Source organism: Equus caballus, chromosome 15 (assembly GCF_041296265.1).
Source record: "Equus caballus isolate H_3958 breed thoroughbred chromosome 15, TB-T2T, whole genome shotgun sequence".
NCBI lineage: Eukaryota > Metazoa > Chordata > Mammalia > Perissodactyla > Equidae > Equus > Equus caballus.
The window spans coordinates 30,288,036-30,311,578 of record NC_091698.1 but is presented as its reverse complement, the minus strand read 5'-3'; the positions used below and the strand labels follow the sequence as shown (position 1 = coordinate 30,311,578).

Below are 23,543 nucleotides of genomic sequence, written 5' to 3'. Positions count from 1 at the left end.
GACACCACCAAAAAATCTGTAATATCCATGTCTGTCTTTGAGATTTGATAATATGCCTCAGGCACACTGGATGGTTTTTGCTTGGCAAATATAAATTTTCCATAGTCTAAAACTATTAAATTCAGTAACTTTCTCCCTTGATAGCAGAAACAACTTAAAATTTCTAAGACACCAGTTTTGATAGGTGACACTTTCTTATGTCCATTCTTGTGCTGATTTATGTTTTCAATGTTTACTACTCTCTCTTATTTTTACATCATTGTATTAATTTTATTTCCTCTGTATTTTATAACCCTTCTTTCTGTTGGTCATAAAACTGTTCTCTTCAGGATTCGAAGGTTGTTTAGCAGAGTGTTGATTTAATCCACCGTTGCAGATGGCAAAGATTGGCTGCAGGAATTAGACGGTCTGGGATTGATGGCCTGTTGCCTATAAGTATTTGGCCTTGGGGAAATTTTCTACCTCTTCAAAATGTAGTTTCCTCATTTCTAAAAGCTAGATTATAATAGAACCTACCTTACGTTGTTGTTTTGAGGATAAAGTAAAATAATTTCCTCCTCCTTTTATTGAATCTTTACTATATATCAGACACTGCTCAGTACTTTATGTAATTTTCTCTCACCCTGAGAGTAGGTACTTTATCATTCTGCATTTACAGGTGAGGAAGCTGCCACTCAGAGATGTCGCATGCCCAAGATCACACAGCTAGTAAATGCTGGGCATGCACTCAAGGCCCCATGTCTCTGATGAAAGCCAGTGCCTGCCCTTAACCCCAGCTGGACTTGGCTGTGCTGCCTCCCCATCCTTGTTGAGCTCAGTGTTTCTATTGCATCTTTGTGGATTCTGGTTCCCTTTCTGGATCCTGCTCTTGCCAGCCCAGCCACAGCATATCCCTGTGATGTTCTGTTTCCTCATTTTACCCCAGCTTGATCCATTCCTCTCCTCCACAGCACTTATATCCTTACCTGCCCCTTAGGACTTAATTTTGGTTGTATTTTATTGATGTTTAGTGTTGCGTATGCTATGATTTTATAAGGAGTTAACTGTTTTACCCTTTTATATAAATCACTGTGGAGCTTAAGAATGGGCCATAGTAGTTGCTATACAATTATTTCTTGAATTGATTTTGGAGTATACATCGATGTGCTACAAACAGCTTCTGATTTTCCACAGAAACAGGAAATTCTGGATCTCTTTTCTTCAGTACTCTATGAATGTGTTACTCAGGAGACCCCGGAGATGTTGCCTGCGTACATAGCAATGGATCAGGTATGTTTCAAAAAACCTATTCCAATTCTGATGAGATTTATCCTGCATTTCAAATAACATACTGAACAGTGAGGTAAGGTACCCTGTGTGTCCATCATATTAGTTTCTCATCTGTGTTTAGAAGTTCAAAAAATGAAACCCTATTAAAGTTGAAAGCTCTCTCTCTATATATATCAAAAAACTTGGCATTTATGATGACAGGAGTGTCCCTTGGTGGGCTCTCTTACTCTAAGGGTTCCCATTCTCCCCTTCTTCCTATTCTCCTGACTGGGAGAGGAAGAGGACATTCCCCACCCTTCTCCCCTAGCGTCCTTGTGTGGTCTCTTGCCTCCCTGCTGACAAAGCCTCTTCATAGAAAAGACGATGCAAGTGAGCAGTGAACAAGCAGTGCCCTAGTGATGGCAGTAATGTGCAATTAGACCTGCATAATCAAGCTTGTAGGAGCTCCCATATCAGTATGTAGCAACGTAGGGCGCTGCAGTTCATTTCCAAATTTGTTTGTGTTAATGCTGTTTTAAAAGCGACTAAAAGGGGTAATGCAGAAAATAATGCTTGATAGCTTTCCTAAAGAATCAGACCAATTTATTCACTTGAGGTTATTAGTAATACATATACCTTTTATTAGTATATCTTTTCAGACCCAAATTTGTAGTTAGGTTAAGCTAGTAGTTTTTAACTTGGCTAAAATTTATCTGGGGAATCTTTTTTTTGTTTTGTTTTGTTTTTTTTGAGGAAGATTAGCCCTGAGGTAACTACTGCCAGTCCTCCTCTTTTCTGCTGAGGAAGCCTGGCCCTGAGCTAACATCCGTGCCCATCTTCCTCTGCTTTATATGTGGGATGCCTATCACAGCATGGCTTGCCATGTCTGCACCCAGGATCCGAACTGGCGAATCCTGGGCCACCGAGAAGCAGAACGTGCGAACTTAACTGCTGCGCCATCAGGCTGGCCCCCTATCTGGGGAATCTTAAAAATACAGATCCTCAAGTCTCATTCCACATCTACTGAATCAGAATTTCTGGGATGAGATCTGATCTGTAGTTTTAAACAGCTCTTCAAGTGAATGTGATACATTGAGTTCACATAAGCATTTGGGATTCCAGTGTGTAGAGCCAAACGAAAGAATCTAATGGCAAAATAATCTCAACTGAAAAGCTGAGTGGGAAAATACACACAGGCAGGGGATAATTCCCCAAAACCTGAAAATTACACTGTGTTAAGTAACGTTGTTAAATAAAAGGCAAGTTCCAGTCCAGGAGGCCCAAAATGCCATTATTGTCTGGTATTCACCTTTTTTGATTAGAAAATATGAATATGTGGTGTCCACATTGGCACTGCTTCTCATACTGCCTCTCTATATGGCAGCTAAGTAATGAGTTGTGCTTTTCAATTGCTGGCTGAGAGTGTGTCCTCTTTTTACACTCTGAACCTTCACCCCTTTGCACTCATGGGCAGATGTCTATACTAGAACATCCCCTCTCGTCACAGCCATGGTGACTTTGCAGGTGGGTCCCAAGAGCAGTGTTATCAATAGTACTGTTTTTGCTTCCTGATCCCTGGGATGCATGGCCTGATGTCCGCCATGTCCCAGCCAGGTACCCCACCTCGATTTCCCAGAGGTGACTGGCTATAAAGCTATTTGGTCTTTATGCTTTGGAGCCATTGAGCCAAGAGTGAGCCCGTTTGCCTTTGCTGCTTTCACCTGAAAGCTGTTCATGTGGGGACCGTATTGAAGAGAGTGGGCCATGTGTCTATACCCAATAAAGGGCTCCTCTGTGGACAGACTGCATCAAAACAGAATGGAATCCCCTCTGCCCTCTATTGATCTCATGAGCCATGTTTAAAAAATACTCTAGTGTATGACGCTGAGGAGGAGACAGAGCAACTGGACTGTCATGAGATGGATTGTTGTTCCGCTTTCCTCTTCAAGGCTATAAGAAGACTAGGAAGAAGAGAAATGTCCGAGACGTCTGAACTTTGGCAGATAAAGTTGGTGTTAGAGTTTTTCAGCTCCAGAAGCCATCAGGAGCGGCTGCAGAACCACCCTAAGCGAGGGCTCTTCATGAACTCTGAATTCCTCCCTGTTGTAAAGTGCACTATTGATAATACCCTGGACCAGTGGCTGCAAGGTAATAATAGCTTTGTGCCCCTCATGCTTTTAAGATACACTGGGACTCAGGCTTTTCTGTTTTAACATTTTTTTCCCATTGGTAGCAATATAAATCTGAGTATAAGCCAGAATGGCTATAGATTTAATGTTTCCAATTAGGTGAATTAGACTCTGATTATCTACTTCAACTTCTTTAAAAAATACATTTAACTCTGCTTTATAAACCACGGCGGGAATGTATATAGCATTTTAAATACTACTTGACGTTTAAGCACTTGTTTTATCTTTTCTAGCATCAGGTCATGTTTTCTTTCCAGTGCCTCTGTCTTCTCTTTCTTAGGGGTGTGCCCTGTCACCTACCTGACACCAGCAGCTGTTTTCTTCCTTTTTTTGTATCTGTACCCTGTGTACACTAAAAACTTGATGTGCTTATTGGGCAAATGTTTATCTACCAGTTCTTTGAGTCAAGGAGAAACTGGGACATCATGTAACTGGCTTTCTGTCAGTGGAAGTACTGACTGTGATTGCAAGAGAATTGTGAAGTTACTGCCGACAGTGTCGAAGTAATTCTGCCTACCTGAGACAAGTGCTGGGGCCCTTTGATTATGGAAAGCTGTCTGATAATGTGATGTGTGGCCAAAATTGGTTTTTAATAGTCAACTCCTTTGTCTTTTTATTCTTTTTGTTCATTCAAATGCTTCCAATACAAACCTGACAGCAACCTGCTTTGGGTAGAATAATTAGACCTAGTAATGTTAGTGGTAACAATTCTTGATTCTTTAAAGCTATTACTAATCAATAGAACCTAAGAGTTTGAATATAATTAAGTTAAAAACTATCTACCTGTAATATTACAAAATAAATTTCTGAAAAAATTAAATTGTAAACCAGATTGTGAGGGGTATACATGGAAAACAGCAATTTCAAACTCCCAATATTTGTGTTTAACACCTGCATCCAATTTGACTTGCCACTGTGATTGCCAAAATGTGTATTTATTTTCTAGTGAAGAACCATGACTTTTTAAAACTCTTACATGTATGGTCTCCTCTCTCAAAAGTACTAGCTGTTGGCTTTGGGATGGAGTGAAGATGTAGAGCCTGGGCATCAGCAGTGGAAAATGTCGTTCATGTCTGTGTCTCAGCAAAATCACAAATGCACATGTGAACTTCGAGAGTCAGACACTAATAACCCAGACTATAGTCATTAAATCTGAAAATGCACTGGATTTATCATTTTGTGTAGATCTTTTGTGTGTGTATCTCCTTAATTAGATTTTAATCTTGAGCAAAGAAAATGGGTTTTAATTTTAAGAACTTAAAAGGGCTTTACTAACTTTTTAATATTTTGTTATGGAAAATTTAAAGCAATACAAAGTAAACAGAATTGTATAGTAAACCCATCTTCAATAGTTGTCAACATCCTGCCATTCTTGTATCATCTTTACCATCACCCCTTGCCACACTCCCATTATTTTCCAAATTGTGCCATTTTACATTCCCACCAGCAGTGGGATGCAGTGCGATTGTTGGCATTGTCGATTGTTTTAATTTTAGACAGTTTAGTGAATATGTAGTGGTATCTTGTAGTTTTAATTTGCATTTCCCTGGTGACTAATGATGTTAACTACCTTTTCATGTGCTTATTTCTTATTGATATACCCTTTGTGAAGTGTCTGTTTAAACCTTTTCAAATTCTTTTAATTGATTGTCTTTTGATTATTGAGTTGTAAGAGTTTTTACATATTCTGGCTACAAGTTCTTTGTGAAAAATGTTCTGCAAATATTTTCCCCTACTTTATGCCTTACCTTTTCATTTTTTAATGATGTTTTTATTTTATTGAGGTCATTATTTATAAAATTGTGAAATTTCAGTTGTGCATTATTATTTGTCAGTCACCATATATATGTGCCCCTTTACCCTTATGCTCACCCCTAAACTCCCATCCCCTTTGGTAACCAATAATCTGTTCTCTTTGTCCATGTGTTTATCTTCTACATATGAGTGAAATCATATGGTGTTTGTCTTTCTCTGTCTGGCTTATTTTACTTAACTTAATACCCTCAAAGTCCATCCATGTTGTTGCAAATGGGATGATTTTGTCATCATTTATGGCTGAGTAGTAGTCCATTGTATAAATATACCACATCTTCTTTATCCAATCATCAGTTGTTGGGCACTTGGGTTGCTTCCACATCTTGGCTATTGTGAATAATGCTGTAGTGAACATAAGGGTGCGTAGGTCTCTTTGAATTGATTTCATGTTCTTTGGATAAATATCCAGTAGTGGGATAGCTGGGTCACATGGTATTTCTATTTTGAACTTTTTGGAGAAATCTCCATTTTCTTTTCCATAGTGGCTGCACCAGTTTGCATTCCCACCAGCAGTGTATGAGGGTTCCCTTTTCTCCACATCCTCTCCAACATTTGTTATTTTTTGTCTTGGTGATCATAGCCATTCTAACAGATGTAAAGTGATATCTCGTTGTAGTTTTGATTTGCGTTTCCCTAATGATTAGTGAGGTTGAACATTTTTTTACGTGCCTGTTGCCCATCTGTACATTCTTTTTGGAAAAATGTCTGTTCATATTCTCTGTCCATTTTTTGATCAGGTTTGTTTTTTTTGTTCTTGAGTTGTATGAGTACTTTATATGTTTTGGAGATTAACCCCTTGTTGGATATATGATTTGCAAATATTTTCTCCCAGTTGGTGGGTTGCCTTTTCATTTTGTTCCTGGTTTCCTTTGCCTTGCAGAAACTCTTTTGTCTGATGTAGTCCCATTTATGTTTTCTTTTGTTTCCCTTGCCCAAGTAGACAAGGGATTCAAAAAGATCCTTCTAAGACTGATGTCAAAGAGTGTACTACCTATATTTTCTTCTGAGAGCTTTATGGTTTCATGTCTTACCTTCAAGTCTTTAATCCATTTTGAGTTAGTTTTTGTATATGGCGAAAGGTAATGGTCTACTTTCATTCTTTTGCATGTGGCTGTCCAGTTTTAGCAACACCATTTATTGAGGAGACTTTTCTTTCTCCATTGTATGTTCTTAGCTCCTTTGTTGAAGATTAGCTGTCCATAAATGTGTGGTTTTATTTCTGGGCCTTCAATTCTGTTTCATTGGTCTGTGTGCCTGTTTTTGTACCAGTACCATGCTGTTCTGATTACCATTGCTTTGTAGTATATTCTGAAGTCAGGCGTTGTGATGCCTCCAGGTGTGTTCTTTTTTCTCAGGATTGCTATAGCTATTTGGGGTCTTTTCTTGCCCCATATGAATTTTAGGATTCTTTGTTCTATTTCCGTGAAGAATGTCATTGGGATTCTGATTGGGATTGATTGAATCTGTAGATCTCTTTGGGTAGTTTGGACATTTTAACTATGTTTATTCTTCCAATCCATGTGCATGGAATATCATTGCATTTCTTTATGTCATCATTGATTTCTTTCAATAACATCTTATGGTTTTCATTCTATAGGTCTTTGACCTCCTTGGTTAAGTTTATTCCTAGATATTTTATTCTTTTTGTTGCGATGGTAAATGGGATTGTATTCTTGAGTGCTCTTTCTCTTAGTTTGTTATTAGAGTATAGAAATGCCACTTGTTTTTGTAAGTTGATTTTGTACCCTCTCACTTTGCTGTAGTTGTTGATTATTTCTGGTCGTTTTCCACTGGATTCTTTAGTGTTTTCCATATATAAAATCATGAAATCACGTTGTCTGCAAACAGCAAGCATTTCACTTCTTTTTTTGTTCTTTCTTGTGATAAGGAAGACTGGCCTAGAACTAACACCTGTTGCCAACCTTCTTTTTGCTTGAGGAACATTGTCCCTGAGCTAACATCTGTGCCAGTCTTCCTCTGTTTTGTATGTGGGATGCTGCCACAACACAGCTTGATGAGCAGTGTGTAGATCTGCTCCCGGGATCCAAACTCGTGAACCCCAGGCTGCTGAAGCTGAGCCTGTGAACTTAACCACTATGCCACCAGGCCAGCCCCTAGAGAGTTTCACCTCTTCATTGCCAATTTGGATACCTTTTATTTCTTTTTCTTGCCTTACTGCTCTGGCCAGAACCTCCAGTACTATGTTGAATAAGAGTGGTGAGAGTGAGCATCCTTGTCTTGTTCCTGTTCTCAGAGGGATGGTGCTCAGATTTTCCCCATTGAGTATGATGTTGGCTGTGGGTTTGTCATATATAGCCTTTATTATGTTGAGGTACTTTCCTTCTATCCCCATTTTGTTAAGAGTTTTTATCGTAGATGGATGTTGGATCTTGTCAAATGCTTTCTCTGCATATATTGAGATGATCATGTAGTTTTTATTCCTCATTTTGTTAATATGGTGTATCACATTGATTGATTTGTAGATGTTAAACCATCCCTATGTCCTCTAAATCTCACTTGATCATGGTGTATGATCTTTTTAATGTATCGCTATATTTGGTTTGCCAACATTTTGTTGAGGATTTTTGCATCTGTGTTCATCAGATATTGGCTTGTAATTTTCCTTCTTTGTGTTGTTCTTGTCTGGCTTTGGGATCAGGGTGATGTTGGCCTCATATAATGTGTTAAGAAGTGTTCTGTCTTCAGTTTTTTGGAATAGTTTGAGAAGTATAGGTATTAAATCTTCTTTGAATGTTTGGTAGAATTCTCCAGAGATGCCATCTGGTCCTTGACTTTTATTTTGGGGGAGGTTTTTGATTACTGTTCCAATCTCTTTACTTGTGATTGATCTATTCAGATTCTCTATTTCTTCTTGATTCAGTTTTGGGAGGTTTTATGAGTCTAAGAATTTATCCATTTCTTCTAGATTGTACAATTTGTTAGCATATAGTTTTTTATAGTATTCTCTTATAATCCTTTGTATTTCTGTGGTATCCTTTGTAAATTCTCCTCTCTCATTTCTAATTTTATGTATTTGAGCCTTCTCTCTTTTTTTCTTTGTGAGTCTGGTTAAAGGTTTGTCACTTTTGTTTATCTTCTCAAAGAATCAGCTCTTGGTTTCATTGCTCCTTTCTACTGTTTTTTTGGTTTCTGTTTCTTTTATTTATGCTCTAATTTTTATTATTTCCTCCTCCTGCTGACTTTGGGCTTTGATCTTTTTCTAGTTCTGTTAGGTGTAGTTTAAGATTGCTTATTTGAGATTGTTCTTGTTTGTCAAAGTGGGCCTTATTGCTATGAATTTCCCTCTTAGGACTGCTTTTGCTGCATCCCATGTGAGTTGATATGGTGTTTTTTCATTTTCATTTATCTCTAGATAGTTTTTGATTTCTCCTTTAATTTCTTCAATGATCCATTGGTTGTTCAGTCGCATGTTGTTTAGTCTCCACAAATTTGTCACTTTCCCATCTTTTTTCTTGTAGTTGATTTGCAGTTTCATAGCATTATGGTTGGAAAAGATGCTTGATATGATTTCAGTCTTTTTAAATTTATTGAGGCCTTGTTTCCTAACATATGGTCTATCTTTGAGAATGTTCCATGTGCACTTGAGAAGAATGTGTATTCTGCTGATTTTGGTTAGAGTGTTCTATGTATATCTAAGTCCATCTGGTCTAGTGTTTCATTTAAATTTACTAGTTCCTTGTTGACTTTCTGTCTGGATGATCTATCCATTGATGTAAGTGGGGCGTTGGAGTCTCCTACTGTTATTCTGTTGCTATTAATTTGTCCTTTTAGGTCTGTTAATAGTTGCTTTATGTACTTTAGTGTTCCTGTGTTAGGTGTGCTTATATCCATAAGTGTTATGTCCTCTTGGTGGAGTGTCCCTTTTATCATTATTTACTGCCCCTCTTTGTCTCTCATTGCCTCTTTTATCTTGAGATCTGCTTTGTCTGATATAAGTGTGGCAACACCTGCTTTCTTTTGTTTACCATTAGCTTGGAGTATTGTTTTCCATCCCTTCACTCTGAGCCTGTGTTTGTCTTTAAAGCTGAGATGTGTTTCCTGGAGGCAGCATACTGTTGGGTCTTGTTTTTTAATCCATCCAGCCACTCTATATCTTTTGATTGGAGAATGCAGTCTATTTGCATTTAGCATGATTACTGATACATGAGGGCATAATACTGCCATTTTACCACTTGTTTTCTGGTTATTCTGTATTTCCCTTATTTATTCCCATGTATTTCCAACTGCCAATTCAGTTTGGTGGTTCTCTATGATGGTTTTCTCTTTTTTTGTTTAGTGGTTACCATGAGCTTTGTATACAAGATCTTGTAGATGAGGTAGTCCATTTTCTGATGGCCTCTTATTTCCTTAGTCTAAGCAGATTCAACCCCCTCCTCTTCCCTGTCTAAGTTATTGTTGTCACAACTTATTCCATTTTGTGTTGTGAGATTGTGGTTAAAATAAAGTGATTATATTTATTCTTGATGTGTTCTTTAATGTTATACTTAAGTGTTTGCTAACCTGTTCTGATAGAGAGCTGCAATGTTCTGATTTTGTCTATTTATCTCCTTGCTCAAGGCTTTGTAAATTCTTTATTTTTTTTTTTTGGTAGGGGCCTTCTTGATTGTTTCTTGTGGTGGTGGTGGGGTGGGTCTTGTGGTGATAAACTCCTTCTGCATTTGTTTATCTGGGAAAGTTTTTATTTCTCTGTCACATGTGAAGAATATTTTCACTGAATAGCATATTCTTGGCTGAAAGTTTTTGTCTTTCAGAATTTTAAGTATATCATTCCACTCTCTCCTAGCTTGTGAGGATAGAAGTTCCTTTGTAAGTTATTTTCTTTTGCCTTGCTGCCCTTAATATGTTTTGTTTGCCATTGACTTTTGCCAGTTTTACCACTATATACCTTAAAGAAGGTCTTTTTACATTGATGTAATTAGGAGTTCTCTTAGCTTCATTTACATGTAATTCCAGCTCTTCTTCTGGATTTGGGAAGTTCTCAGCTATTATTTCTTTGAAGAAGCTCACTGCTCCTTTCTCCCTGTGTTCCTCTGGAATACCTATAATCCTTATGTTGCATTTCCTAATTGAGTTGGATATTTCTCAGAGAATTTCTTCATTTCTTTTTAGTCTTAGTTCTCTCTCCTCTGAAGCATTTCTATATGTGTCGTCTAAATTACTAACTTCTTCCTCCATATCATCAGCTCTGTTATTTAAGGAATTCAGATTTTTCTTTATCTCATTCATTGTGTTTTTCATCTCCAACATTTCTGATTTTTTTTTATAGTTTCAGTCTCCTTTGTGAAGAATTCCCTGTGTTCATTAATTTTACTCCTGATTTTATTGAACTGTCTTTCTGAGTTTTCTTGTAACTCGTTGACTTTTTCTATGATAGCTATTTGAATTCTCTGTCATTTGGATTGTAAACTTCTGTGACTTGAGGGTTGGTTTCTGGGTACCTGTCATTTTCCTTTTTGTCTGGAGTGTTAACATACCCCTTCATGCTATTTGATGGGGTGGGTTTGTGCCGTTGCATAGTGGTAGTATCTGGCTGCAGATTCCAGCTGCAGCCCTGTGGTGGGGCAGGATCTGTGTATTCTGAGCCCAGCATGATCCCTGGCAGCTGTGCCTGTCCTTTAGAAGCAGTGCTGACATGGCCCGTCTGCATTTGCCCCATGCCTGCTGCTGCTTTACACACATAGGTGTGCAGGTGCTCTGGCAGGTGTCCCCTGCTCTGGCCAACTGACTGAGCTGGTGCACAAGGTGGCAGGGAGGGGCACTTTCCTTTGTGCAATCCGAGGTGTTCCCACTCTGCTTTTGCTGTCTGCCCTCCTGGTCTTCTTGGCTTGGTGAAGACCCCTCCAGTATTGCTTTGCGTCCTCGGTGTGCAGCATTCCCACAGGCTGGGAGGCAACTCTGAGAGCAAAAGCATTCCCACGGAGGGCTGCGCTTTCTCCCCTGTCCTCTCAGAGTTGTGGGCCGGCCACCACACATGGTCCTACGCCCTAGGTCACTGTTTGGGGAGGGAGAGGAGATCCCCTTACCTCCTTCTGTTGCCTCCCAGGGGGTCCAGCACCTCTACCTTCAGACCTATGGCTGCGTGGATCTTCCTGACGTCTGTTGTGTTGTGGGAATGTCCTTTGTTGGTTTGTGAATGTCCTTTTCATTGTATCTTAGCTGGGAGGGACTAAGGGGAGAGCTCACTCCACCATGATGCTGACATCACTCTCCAAGGGTGTTTTTTGATGAACCGAAGTTCTAAATTTCGATGAAGTCTAATTTATTAATTTGTTTTATAGTTATTGCTGTCTGAGTGCTGTCTATGAAATCTTTGCTACTCCAGGTCATGAAGATTTTATTTTAAGTTTTCTATTAAATGCTTTACAGTTTTAGCTATTATATTTAGGTCTATGATTCATCTCAAATTAATCTTTTATGTGTTGTGAGGTAGGAGTTGAAGTTCCCTTTTTTTTTTTTTAAATACAGATATTCAGTTGTTCCAGGACCATTTGTAGAAGAGACATTTCTTTCTCATTGAATTGCCTTGGTGCTTTTGTTGAAAATCAGCTGACTCATTAAGTGTGAGTCTGTTTCTGGACTCTATTCGGTACCGTTGATCTATTTATCTTTATGCCAGTACTACACTTTCTTAATTCTTGCAGGTTTCGAGTAAAGTTTGTAATCTGGTAGTGTAAGTCTTCCTGCTGACATGGTGTGGAGAGGGAACTGTATAGCACTGAATGCTTATCACAGTATAAAAGAGGAAGGGTCTCAAGTCAGTAATCTAAGTTCTTACTTCAAGAAACTAGATAAAGAAAAGCAAAATAAACCCAAAGGGAGCATATAAAAGCAGAAATCAGTGAAAGTGAAAGCAGAGAAAAGAATAGAGAAAATCAGTGGAACAAAAAGCCAGTAGGCATGAGAAAGTCACTGAAGAGAGACTGAACTACCATGGGCTCTCTTTCCTTTCATAAGCTGTTCAGTCTCTTTTTGCCTCCTTTATTGCTCTCCTTCATTGCTCTCCTTTGGCTGCCTCTCCAGCCCCCAAATGTTTCCACCTTCTGATGAACTAACACCCTCATGGTCATGTTCAGTGGACTCTCGATAGTTTTCATCTCACTCCATCTCTACCATATTGAGGCTTTTAACTACTTCATTCTTATTGAAACAGACCTCCTTTGACTACAGTGACAGCGCACTTTCCCAATTCTTTTTTTTTTCCCCACCTCTCTGACCATTCTTTCCCAGTATTCATTGCTATTTCACTGTCATTCCTTCGTGGACCTTTCTGGGAGTCATCCATGTTCCTTCCTCTCCTTTCCTTCTCTGGTTACTCTTCTGCCGTAACCAATCCGTTATCACATTCTTTCAATCCTAGTTCTTAAATATTTCTTGAGTCCATCCACGTTTTACTACTGTCCTAGAACAAAACCACTGTTATTCCTGTCTGAACCACTGAGATGGCCTCCTAAGAGCCTTCTTGCCTTTTATTCTCATCTCCCTTTTAACCATCTCCAATCAGCTGACAGAGTGGTCTTTTATAAAGAGTAAACTTATCTAACACTCCTGCTTAAAACCTTTCAAAGACTGCCAGTTCAATTGTAAAAAAAAATCTTTACGTTTTGGCCACCAGGCCCTGCTTAGCTGGCAAGGCCCCTGTTTTCCTCTATAGCCACTTTTTACACCATTTGCTCCTCATGAACCCCACTTTAGCCACCTTGGTCCCTTCCACTTCCCCAAAAGCACAGAGCTCTTTCTCAGCACAGGACTGTTGAATATGCTGCCTCCTCTCCCTAGAGCCTTTTCCTTTCATTCTTTGCCTGCCCAACTCATTCTTCCTTGCTACCTCACTTTAAATGCCCCTTCCTCATAGGCCTTGGGAGACCATACTACCTCAGGTTGCTTTCCTCCTATCTTTATTTTTCTCTCTCTCAACCATTCTTTTTGTATCAAAACGCCTTGCACATAACAGAGGGCCTGACTCAGCCTGGCTTAAACAATAAGGACATGCAAAAGCTTATATTATTTGGAAGTCCACATGTAAGGTGAGCTTGAGAGTCATCTTATTCCAGTGGCTTCAGCTCCATTTCTCTGAAGTTTTGTCAGTTATACTCTGTGCTGTGGCTTTATTCTCAGAGTCCTTTTTTCTCGTGGTAATAAAATGGCCGTAACAGTTTCTTGTCTCAAGCTCAGCGTTTTGCACAGAGGAAGAAGAGTTGCTTCTAGAAGCTTTGCCATAAGAATGAGGGAAATTTCTTTCCCAGAAGCCTCTAGCAAACATGTTATTAAGCATCTCCTTTTGTCTCTGGCTTGAATTGGAACTCCTGCACATTCCTCAGTTGATCCCTGTGGCAGAGGATGTCTTGCTGAGTGGCTTAGGTCTGTCTGTCCTGAACCAGTCACTGTGTCAGGGGAATGAGATTGGCTTGACTGCCCTGGACCAGGTTCTCCGCGTTCTCCCTGGAGCAGCAGCAGCACCTGGGCACTTGCTGGAAATGCAATTTTTCTGGCCCTACCCAAGACCTACTGAATCAGAAACTGGGGATGGGTCCCACTCGTTTGTGTTTTTAACCAGCTCTCCAGGTGATTCTGATGCATGCGAAAGTTTGAGAACCTCTGGCCAAGACTAGTCAGGATCCAGTGCTGGAGCTGAAATTGCCCCCTCAAATGTTGCATACTGGAAGGAAGGGTGGCAAAGTGGATATTTTGGGAGATAACAGCAGTGACCACCCAGCCTTTATAGCACTCATCACAATTTGTAATTACATTTTTGTTTGCGTCATTATTTGTATAATATCTCTGTTCCCCACAACACTCTAAACTGCTCAGTGATAGGCACTCTGTCTGGTTTACCACAGATGCCTTACTGCCCAGCATTGTACCTGTCTGGCATGTGCTCAGTGCTCAATGAGTTCTTGGTGGAAGACTAAAAAGAAGGCATTCCTTATGTCTCTTACTTCTGTAATAATTGGTTCTGTTCCATATGTGTTTCTTTCACAGCGGGGGGTGATGCATGTGTGCACGCCTACCTCAGTGGGCAGCCCTCTGAGGAATCTCAGCTAAGCATGCTGGCCTGTTTCCTCGTCTACTACTCCGTGCCAGCGCCCCGGCACCTGCCGTCTATAGGACTAGAAGGTAACTGCATTTCTGAATCCTTTTGTCAGTACTTGTATTACTGACTCACTTTATGTGTTTAGTTTCTTGGTAGGAGGAATTTCTAGTGAGTTATTTCCTCTAGTTAGGTGTTTGTTTTCATTCATGTTTGAGTGTTATTGTTGAGAACTTGTTTTTAGAAAAAACTGTCTGAACTTAAACATGTATAAACTTTTATTTCTGTTCAGAAAAAGATGGATTCTTCTTCACAGAGCCCCACATACCAGTGTATTCTAATAAACTGAATGTTCATCTTCTTCTTTCTGTTAATTGACTTCTAGTAAAAGTATTTTCTGGGCTTTCAGTTTGGGTTTTTTTTTAATCACATAATCTTAATTTCTTATATTATAAAGCTTTAAAACGAACAGGTACCTAATTTTGTATGTGTTCGAATGTTTTCATAACAGAGTTTAAAATATTAGCACCTGACTGTGTTTTTCAGAATATGGAATCAGATACAAAGTTTGTCCAATAAGTTGGATAAAATATAATTAATTCTAAGCACCATTAGTTATTTTTATCACTTTCAAATTGCTGCCCCTAATTGAGAGTGAAAAAATATTTTTGAGAAGGGTAATGATTGCTCCATTTAATTGTTTAAACTTAAAGTTTAATGACATTACTAGCTTATTGCTACTTTGAAAACCTCAGATAAAAGTGTACTGTCTAGATTCTTCTAGTTATGGCCATGATGGAATTGCTTATATTGGACTGACTCTCCCACAAAAACAAATATAAAAGCTAGACAAATGACATAAAACAGCTGGTTAAAGGAATTGGTAGCAGCCATGGTGGCAGGACTTGTTTGAGGGGCAGCAATCCCTGAGAGAAGAGAAGCACAGTGAGAAAACTCCATGTTTACTCTGGCTTTCCCGTAGAGGCATTTGCCAGTTCCCAGCACAAGAAGTAGAGTCCCAGCAAAAAGCAACAGTGCTGCTGGACAGAGGAGCCAGAGGCTGGGTTCATGATTGCCCAAGAGGCTGCCGAGAACTTGAGGAGCCAAATCCCAGATGGGAGGGAGCAACAGGAATAACAACTCACAAACCTGGATGCATTCTTCCCTTGAGGCATTTACCAGATCTTAACGTACACATGCACAGGATGAGACTTGAAGAAATCTAGCAGAAGCCAGAAGGCTAAAAATGTGAGCAAGGGTTTTAGCAGTAGCATTGTGCAAAGGAAACAAAGGGTGGAGTTCAAGGCCGCCAAGGTGCAAAGTGGCTGTGGTCAGCATCCAGCCATTCAGATGAAACGGTTGCAGGACCGAGCTCTATGAGTAAAGGTAAAATGGAAGCAGAAGAGACCTGATAGTAGCCTAAAGCAGAATTGAGGAGATCTGCTTGCATTCTACCAGCCTGATAGAAGAAAACTTAACTTTCTTAGAAAGAAGAAAATATATCCAGACCTCTACAACTTTTAATATACAGTATTTGGTGTTTAATAAAAATTTACAAAGTGTAACAAGAAAAGGGATATTAGAAACAGACTTTTATGTGATCCAAATATTGGAGTTATCAGACTTGGACTTAAGATAACTATGACTGATATTTCTAAGAAAATAGAGGAAAGGATAGAGAATTTCACTAGAAATCTTGCATCAGTTAGAAAGAGTTACATGAAAATTCTAGACTGAAAAATATAATTGAAATTAAGAGTTCAGTGTTTGGATTAAAAAACATATTAGACACAGCAGATAAGTGAACTGGAAGACAGCTGCAGAGAAAGTAAACATTGAAGTACGGAGAGAAAAATGGATGGAAAATACAGAAAAGAGTATGAGAGACATATGGAACACAGTGAAAGACTCAAAGTGTGTAGTTGAGATCCCAGAATAAGGGGAGAGAGAAGATGAGATAGAAGCAATATTTGAAGAGACAGAGGCAAAGAATTTTGAAAAATGGATGATGGACATCAACCTACAGTAATCCTAAGCAGTATAAATTCAAAGAAATCACACTTGGTCACATAATAATCAAACCATAAAAAAATAGGAAAAAAATTTTGTCGACGAAAATAATCCATAACCAATCTATAAATGAAAATTTGGGTGAGTGAGTTTATTCTGAGCTAAAATGTGAGGACCATGGCCCAGGGTCTTTCTTCCCAAAGAAAGAAAGGGCACCAAAGAAGTGGGATGTACAGAGTGGTTATATACCCCCAAAGAGGATGTTTCACATATGATTGAAACGTCCCTTGTACAATAGTCACGAGACTGCTCTGTTGGCACAGCGATTGATGGACACAGCAGGTAGGTCTGCTGTCTCGGTGGACACAGCAGGGTGGCAGGTCTGTTGTCTCGGGCTGGGTGGTCACAGGTGAGCTGGGTGGTCAAAGGTGAGCACAGTCAGTTCCTGGCCTAAGAAAAGATGCTTATCCTTAAGGAAATGCCAATGTGGGGGGAAGTTGCACCTTTATCTTAAGGCTATTTGTTTTTGCCATAGGAAATGTTTAAAGCAGGTATACAATGCGTGCTCAACGGCCATCTCAGGCCCTTTTGGAAAAACAAAGTCAGGCCAAATTAGGTTTATACCAAATGGCTTCCTCATATACTCCAGTATATCCTATTGCTTCCCATTTCTATTTATCAATTTAAAGCATAGACTTCCTTTTCTGGCCAGGATGGAGTAACAGGGATCTGATTTGCTCTCTTGCCTGAAACAAAAAAAACTGGACAATGCATATGAAACAGTGTCTTATGAGACATTGTATATCAGGCAATGAAGAACAATGATCGTTGAGAGATGAGAAACAAATGAGATAAATCCTGTGATTGCCCTGGCTTACAGCCTTGAGAAGGTTTCCAGACTGTGGGGTGGGGAGAGGGAACCAGGCAGAGCCTGGAAGACTCCTTGAGTTGAGGTGACAGAGCTGAGAATACAGGGAGAACAAGGGAGCTGGAGTTTACAAGATGGGGTGCCACAGAGGAGAGAGCTACACACAGAGAGGATGCCAGAGTCCCCCTCGCATGTCAGAAGAGTACTTAGTGGTTAGCACATGCCTGTGAAGATATTATCTGAGGCTGAGGGAAGAACTATCTAAATGCAGTAGAGGGCGCATTACCGATTGTTCATACAGTGCCTGTTCCCACAGCTTCATAATTTAAGGAGCATTAGGCAGAGTACTCAGAAGGGTTTTGTCTCAGTAATGGGAAATATTTAGCCCTAAAGAGAGTTCTGGTGCCATCTAACAAATCTTAAAAGCACAAGTGTTTTTCAAGTAATTATATTCCAGAACAAAGCTCAAGAAGATAGAAGTACAAAATATCCAGCACCCAACAAAATAAAATCCACAGTATCTGGCATACAAAGAAACAGGAAAATATGACCTGTAATGAGGTGGAAAAATCAAGGACAGCTGACCTAGATTAGATGTTAGAATTAGCAGACAAGGACGTTAAAACAATTGTTATAATGGTGTTTGATATTTCAGAACATTGAGAGACATAGAAGATATAAAAAGACTCTTAATTGAACTTTTTGAGATGAAAACTACAATGTCTGAAATGAAAAATACACCCTATGGGTTAATGGCAGATTAGACATTGTATAATAAAAATTAGGGGCCGGCTCCGTGGCCGAGTGGTTAAGTTCATGCGCTCCGCTGCGGCGGCCCAGGGATCGGATCCTGGGCGCGGACATGGCACCGCTCGACAGGCGTTGAGGTGGCGTCCCACATCCCACAACTAGAAGGACCTGCAACTAAGATATACAACTGTGTACAGGGGGCGTTTGGGGAGGTAAAGCAGAAAAGAAAAAAAAAAAAAAGATTGGCAACGGTTGTTAGCCCAGGTGCCAATCCTTAAAAAAAAAAAATTAAAAAAATTAAAAAATTAATAAACTTGAAGACATAGCAGTAGAAACTATCATATTTAAAAAGAAAAAAAGAATTAAAACAAAAAAGGAATAGAGCATTGAAAATGAAGTAAGCTGTGGGACTTAAAGCACCCAGTTTACTGTGATTGGAGCCCCTGAAGAAGAGAGACATGAAGGGGACAGAAAAAATGTTTGGAGAAATAATGGCTGGAAAATTCTCCAATTTGATGAAAACTGTAAATCCACAGATTAAAGAAGTTCAGTGAATCCCAAGCCCAAGAAACATGAAGAAAATTACCTTAAGGCTCATCATAAGTAAATTGCCCCAAACTGATGATAAAAAGTCTTAAAAGCCACCCGAGGAAAAAGACATGTTACACAGAGAGAAACAAAAATAAGAGTGATAGCATATTTCTTGTAGGAAACAATGCAGGTGATCAGTTAGTGCAGTAACATGCAAAAGACTCGAAGAAGCGAACACTATCTAGTTAGAATTTTATTCTCAGCAAAAATACCTTTCAAAACTATCGTGAAATAAAGCCTTTTTCGGACACACACAAAAGCTGAAAGAATTCATCACCAGCAGACCTTGGAAATGTTCTATAGTAAGTCCTTCAGGCAGAAGGAAAAGAATATCAGGTGGAAATATGGATCTACACAAAGAAATGAAGAGCATGGGAAATGCTAACTGCATGTGTAAATATGCAAGGGTATTTTTTCTTTCTAATCTTAAAAGACAATTAACTGTATAAAAATAATGACTATAGAATTTATAAAATATGGAAAGTAAAATGACTGACAACAGTAGCTCAAAGGCCAGGAGGGGAGAAATCAAAGTATTGTTGTAAGACTCTTACGGTATAGTCTCACTGGAAGGTAATTAATCTGTGATAAGTTAAAGATGTATACTGTGTCATAAAGCAGCCATTAAAATAAGAAAAAGTGTTAGAACTAATAAGCAGCAAATGAGCTACAATGGAATCATAAAAGTACTCAATCCTAAAGAGACAGAAACAGAAAAAGAGGAAAAGGGGCAACAGAGAGCAGATGAAGCAGACAGAAAACAAATAGCAAGATGATACATTTAAACCCCACCGTACCAGTCATCACCCTAGATGTAAATGGTCTGTGAGATTCCAGAGTGTATCAGAGTGTCGGAGCTGTTTTCATATCTCCCTGTATGTATTGGTTCTCTCTGCTTGCATTTTAGCAAGGTCTGGGGAGCTCTATGGAGTAACAATTGGATAGGAAATTTGTCCTAATTTCTGTTGAGGCTTATTAAACACTTTTAATTTATGCTGACTGGCGGAGCCCAATCATAGGAAGTACTTAGGAGAAGTCGTTGTCTTCCTTATATTCTGTGCATCAGGGGCTCTTTTTTTGTTATTTGTGCTTTTATCAGAAAGCCCTTGATCATAGCATGAGACTCTTCTCTGCCCATCTCCATGGGATCCCGTGACCCCACCTGTACCCTTCTGCTGGCTGCATGTCTAGTAGGATGCTTGCTGTGGCTTAGAGAGTCATAGGGATCAGATATGTACGTATGTTGACTGCTAGGGGAAAGGGAGCTGTGGACAGTGCGTGTGGTGGGAGATGATGCTCAGTAGAAGTTTGAGGTAGTGCGCTTCCCACTTCCCTTTAGAGCGGTGGTTCTTGACCTTAGCTGCACATCAGAATCACCAGAGCAGCTTTCAAAACTCTGGATGGCCAGGCTGCAATCCACATGAATTACTTCAGGATGTCTGTAGGACCAAGGTCAAGAACCATCGCTGCTCAGAGGACGAAGAGGCATTAGACTAACTTCTCTGCTACTCATTTTGAGCCTGTGTTCTTTTTTTTAGGTAAAGTATTGAGTGCCTGGAGTTTGGTAATTGAAGATAGACAGGCACATTTATTATATTTAAGTAATATATATAATTAAACAATATTGATAGTTTCACATACAGTTATAGGTCACTTTCTGAAGTACAGAATGGATAAATTAAAATTTTATACCAAATCATATTTTACAATGCATTAGGGAAATTCAGAATTTAAATATTGTTTGGGTAATTGTTTTCAAAGGGAAGAATGCCACCTTTAAATGTGATTGTGTATCTGAAGCTTCCTTGAAAAATGCTATCTGGCTGAATTTATTTGGAGGTGTGACCTTTTCCCTTGTTCCATTTCTTTAGGGAGCACAAGCTTTGCTGAACTCCTCTTCAGATTTAAACAGCTGAGAATGCCAGTGCGAGCTTTGCTGAGATTGGCTCCTTTGCTTCTTGGAAACCCACAGCCGATGGTTATGTGATCATGCCTGCTGGTAACCTACCCTGAAACGTGACCAAACAGCAAAGTGAAAGAAACATTTGTAAGTTTTATAATATGACTAGGGGGAAATGAGCTGCACAAACCTCAATGTATTTTAAAATCCAAATGTTTTAACTATTCCAGAGACTCTGTTGTTGTCAGCATTAACATTATATGATATATAAAAATGAGTTAAAATTTACTTTTGTAAATAAAGTTTTTTGGTTTGTTTTCAAATCTCTTGATGATTGCTTTAGTTTGGAGCTTCAGAGAATACATCAGTGGGGTCTGGGGTGAACATTCGTTTTTTAGTCTTTAACCTCTGGCAATTCAGGTGAAGTGACTTTATGCTCAGAAGCACAAAGTTTTTAAAGAAGCTCTGTTATAAAGTTTTACTTTCTGCAGCAACAAAAGGGCTCTTAGCACTTCCGAATATGTCACAAGCCAGCCCTGGTGGTCTAGTGGTTAAGGTTTGGTGCTCTGCCCTCTACGGCCCAGGTTCGTCCCCCAGTCAGGGAACCACACCACCTGGCAGTTGTCATTCTCTGGTGGCTGTGTGTTGCTGTGATGCTGAAAGCTGTGCTACTGGTGTTAAATGCCAGCAGGGTCCCCCATGGTGGACGGGTTTCACTGGAGCTTCCAGACTAAGACGGACTAGGAAGAAGGACCTGGCTACCCACTTCTGAAAAAATTGGCCATGAAAACCCTGTGAATAGCAGCAGAACATTGTCTGATAGAGTGTGGGAAGGTGAGGGGATGGCGCAGAAAGACCGGGCAGGGCTCAGCTCTGCAGTCCCCAGGGCACTAGGAGTTGGAATCGACTTGACAGCACTAACGAAAAAGATGTCACAGTTATCCTGTCTAAGTTTTTACTTCCTGCAACAATGCCAGGCATTCTCACAGAGTGATAACCTTAAAAAGGAGATGTATACCCTAATGAAGAATTGCCCAATGTGAAGCCTGCACTGAACAGAAAATATGAAATTTTCACTACAGAGAGGGCATCAGAAACTGTATTTTAAAATAAAATTCAGCTTCCACCCAAGATTTAGGTAATGCACCTCTGTATCAGGGGTTCCTAGACTAGACGATGATGAAAGATTCATATATAAAGGTGTCTCTAGCTTTAAGTTTTCAGTACAGGAAGAAAGCTCCTTGCTGTTCAGATTCTGACACATATGCCCTGTGCTTTCTGAATGCCCAGTGGGACCATAAACTGTAGAAGATCCCCCTAATGATTGCACATTTCCACGTCCTGAATTGTGGTGTTTAGCTTTAAAAATAAAAATTAAACCAAATACAAATGTCTCATTGAGATTTTGGCAAGAACCCGTGTGGCATTTGCCTCTGCAGAGGGGCTTGCATTTATAAGGCATGCATCTAGAGGCAGAGTGGTTCTCTCTGGACTCTCAGTGTTCATGTGCATGCCTGCCCCAAGGACTGGCTCCTGCATGTGAAGCACAAGCGCGATGTGGCTGACTGGCAAGATCTGACTCCCACTAGGTTCCTATAGAGAACATCTCTCTGGCACCTGGGTCACTATGGTAATGGATGTTTGAGCTGTTTTTCAGGGATTAGGACTGCTTGTCCAGTTCAGGCTGGTTAAGACCACCAACCCATCAACTGGGCCTGTGCAGATGCTCGACAAGTGACATTTCTGACATCAAAGAGCTAAAACTCCAGCATCATATTGTGAGGTCGCTGCCATTTTGTGAACATACGTCCTATGAAGAGGCGTGAAGTCTGACTATGCTTGCACAGATCATCAGCTACCTCACCTCCAATCATCTTTCTCCACGTTTCAGACCACCTTGCCCCCACCCCATAAATATCCCTGAGCCCCCATTTTCAAGCAGGCGGATTTGAGACGACTCCTCCTTCCTCACTTGGCTGCCATGTGATTAAAACCCCTTTCTCTGCTCCAATCTCCTGGTCTTGATGGTTGGCTTTCTGGGTATGGGCAAAAACAAACCAGGCTTAGTAACACTGGGAGGGCAAGATGTGCTTCCCTTCAGACTTAAGTAGTTTTCCTTCTAATTAAAAATAAAAGGAAAAAAATGGTAGATTATGGAAATTCCATTTGAATCAAGATTTAAAGAACTCAATATCTGGGTGACTGTCACTATCTTCACTTTTGTGATATTGTGATTTATAAGAAATGTATATATTTATTTGGTCATTCAGATGACCAAAATATATTTCTCAGATATATTTGGCCTTCATCCACAATTTCTGGCTGACAGCTCCCAAAACCCTGGGAATTTCCTGAGTGGTAAAAGCGATGGGCGCATCTTTTGTTAGAATACTTGGCATCTTGTCCTCAGTTCCTAAAAACACTTCAGGGCCATAGAGGTGAAATAGATGTTTTCTTTATGTTAATGAAGGTGACTTTTGGACCCCACCCCAGGGCGGGGGCTGGTTGTCAGGATAACCAGCCACGTGGTCAGAGGAGTGGAATTTTCCGTTCTACCCCTGATTTCTGGAGAGGGGGCCTTGAGGTTGAGTCAGTTGCTGATGGCCAGTGACCTAGTCAATCATGACTGTGTAGTGAAGCCTCCGTAAAAACCCAGAAGGACAGTTGAGTGGGCTCTTTTTCGTGAGCTTCTACACCGGGGCACCAGAACGCTTCCACGAGCCACTGTGCAGGGCCCCAGGCTCCACAAGGACAAACTCCTTTGCTTGGGACTGACCCTATGTCTCTCTTCATCTGGCTGTTGATTTGTATCCTTTAATCTCTTTATAATAAATCAGTAATCTAGTGAGTAAACGAGTTTTCCTGAGTTCTGGGAGCCTTTCTAGCAGATTAATCAAACCTGAGGAGGAGGTTGTGGGAACCTCTGATTTACAGCCAGTCAGTCAGAAGTTCAGGTAACAACCTGGGCCGAGACTGGCGGTCTGAAGTGGCGGGCGGTCTTTGGGACGGAGCGCTTTACCTGTGGAATCTGATCTGTCTCTGGGTAGATGGTGTCAGAATTGAGTTGCATTCTCAGACACCCTGCTGGGGTCCGAGAACTGCTTGGTGTGCAGAAACCTCCAC

General features: G+C 40.1%; 1 protein-coding gene across 4 annotated transcripts in view; it reads left to right on the top strand.

Annotated features, from left to right (window-relative positions):
* The window catches only part of ANAPC1 (anaphase promoting complex subunit 1), a 109,926-nt gene extending 89,183 nt beyond the window's left edge, over positions 1 to 20,743 (top strand). For all 4 annotated transcript variants that reach the window (XM_001494798.6, XM_014731030.3, XM_070235135.1 and 1 more), the window contains 4 exons: positions 1,174 to 1,269; positions 3,198 to 3,396; positions 14,253 to 14,387; positions 20,392 to 20,743. In XM_001494798.6, the coding sequence (XP_001494848.1) occupies positions 1,174 to 1,269; positions 3,198 to 3,396; positions 14,253 to 14,387; positions 20,392 to 20,507 (546 nt within the window). In that variant the 3' untranslated portion in view covers positions 20,508 to 20,743. The remainder of the gene's footprint in view (positions 1 to 1,173; positions 1,270 to 3,197; positions 3,397 to 14,252; positions 14,388 to 20,391) is intronic.
* The last annotated feature ends 2,800 nt before the right edge of the window (positions 20,744 to 23,543 follow it).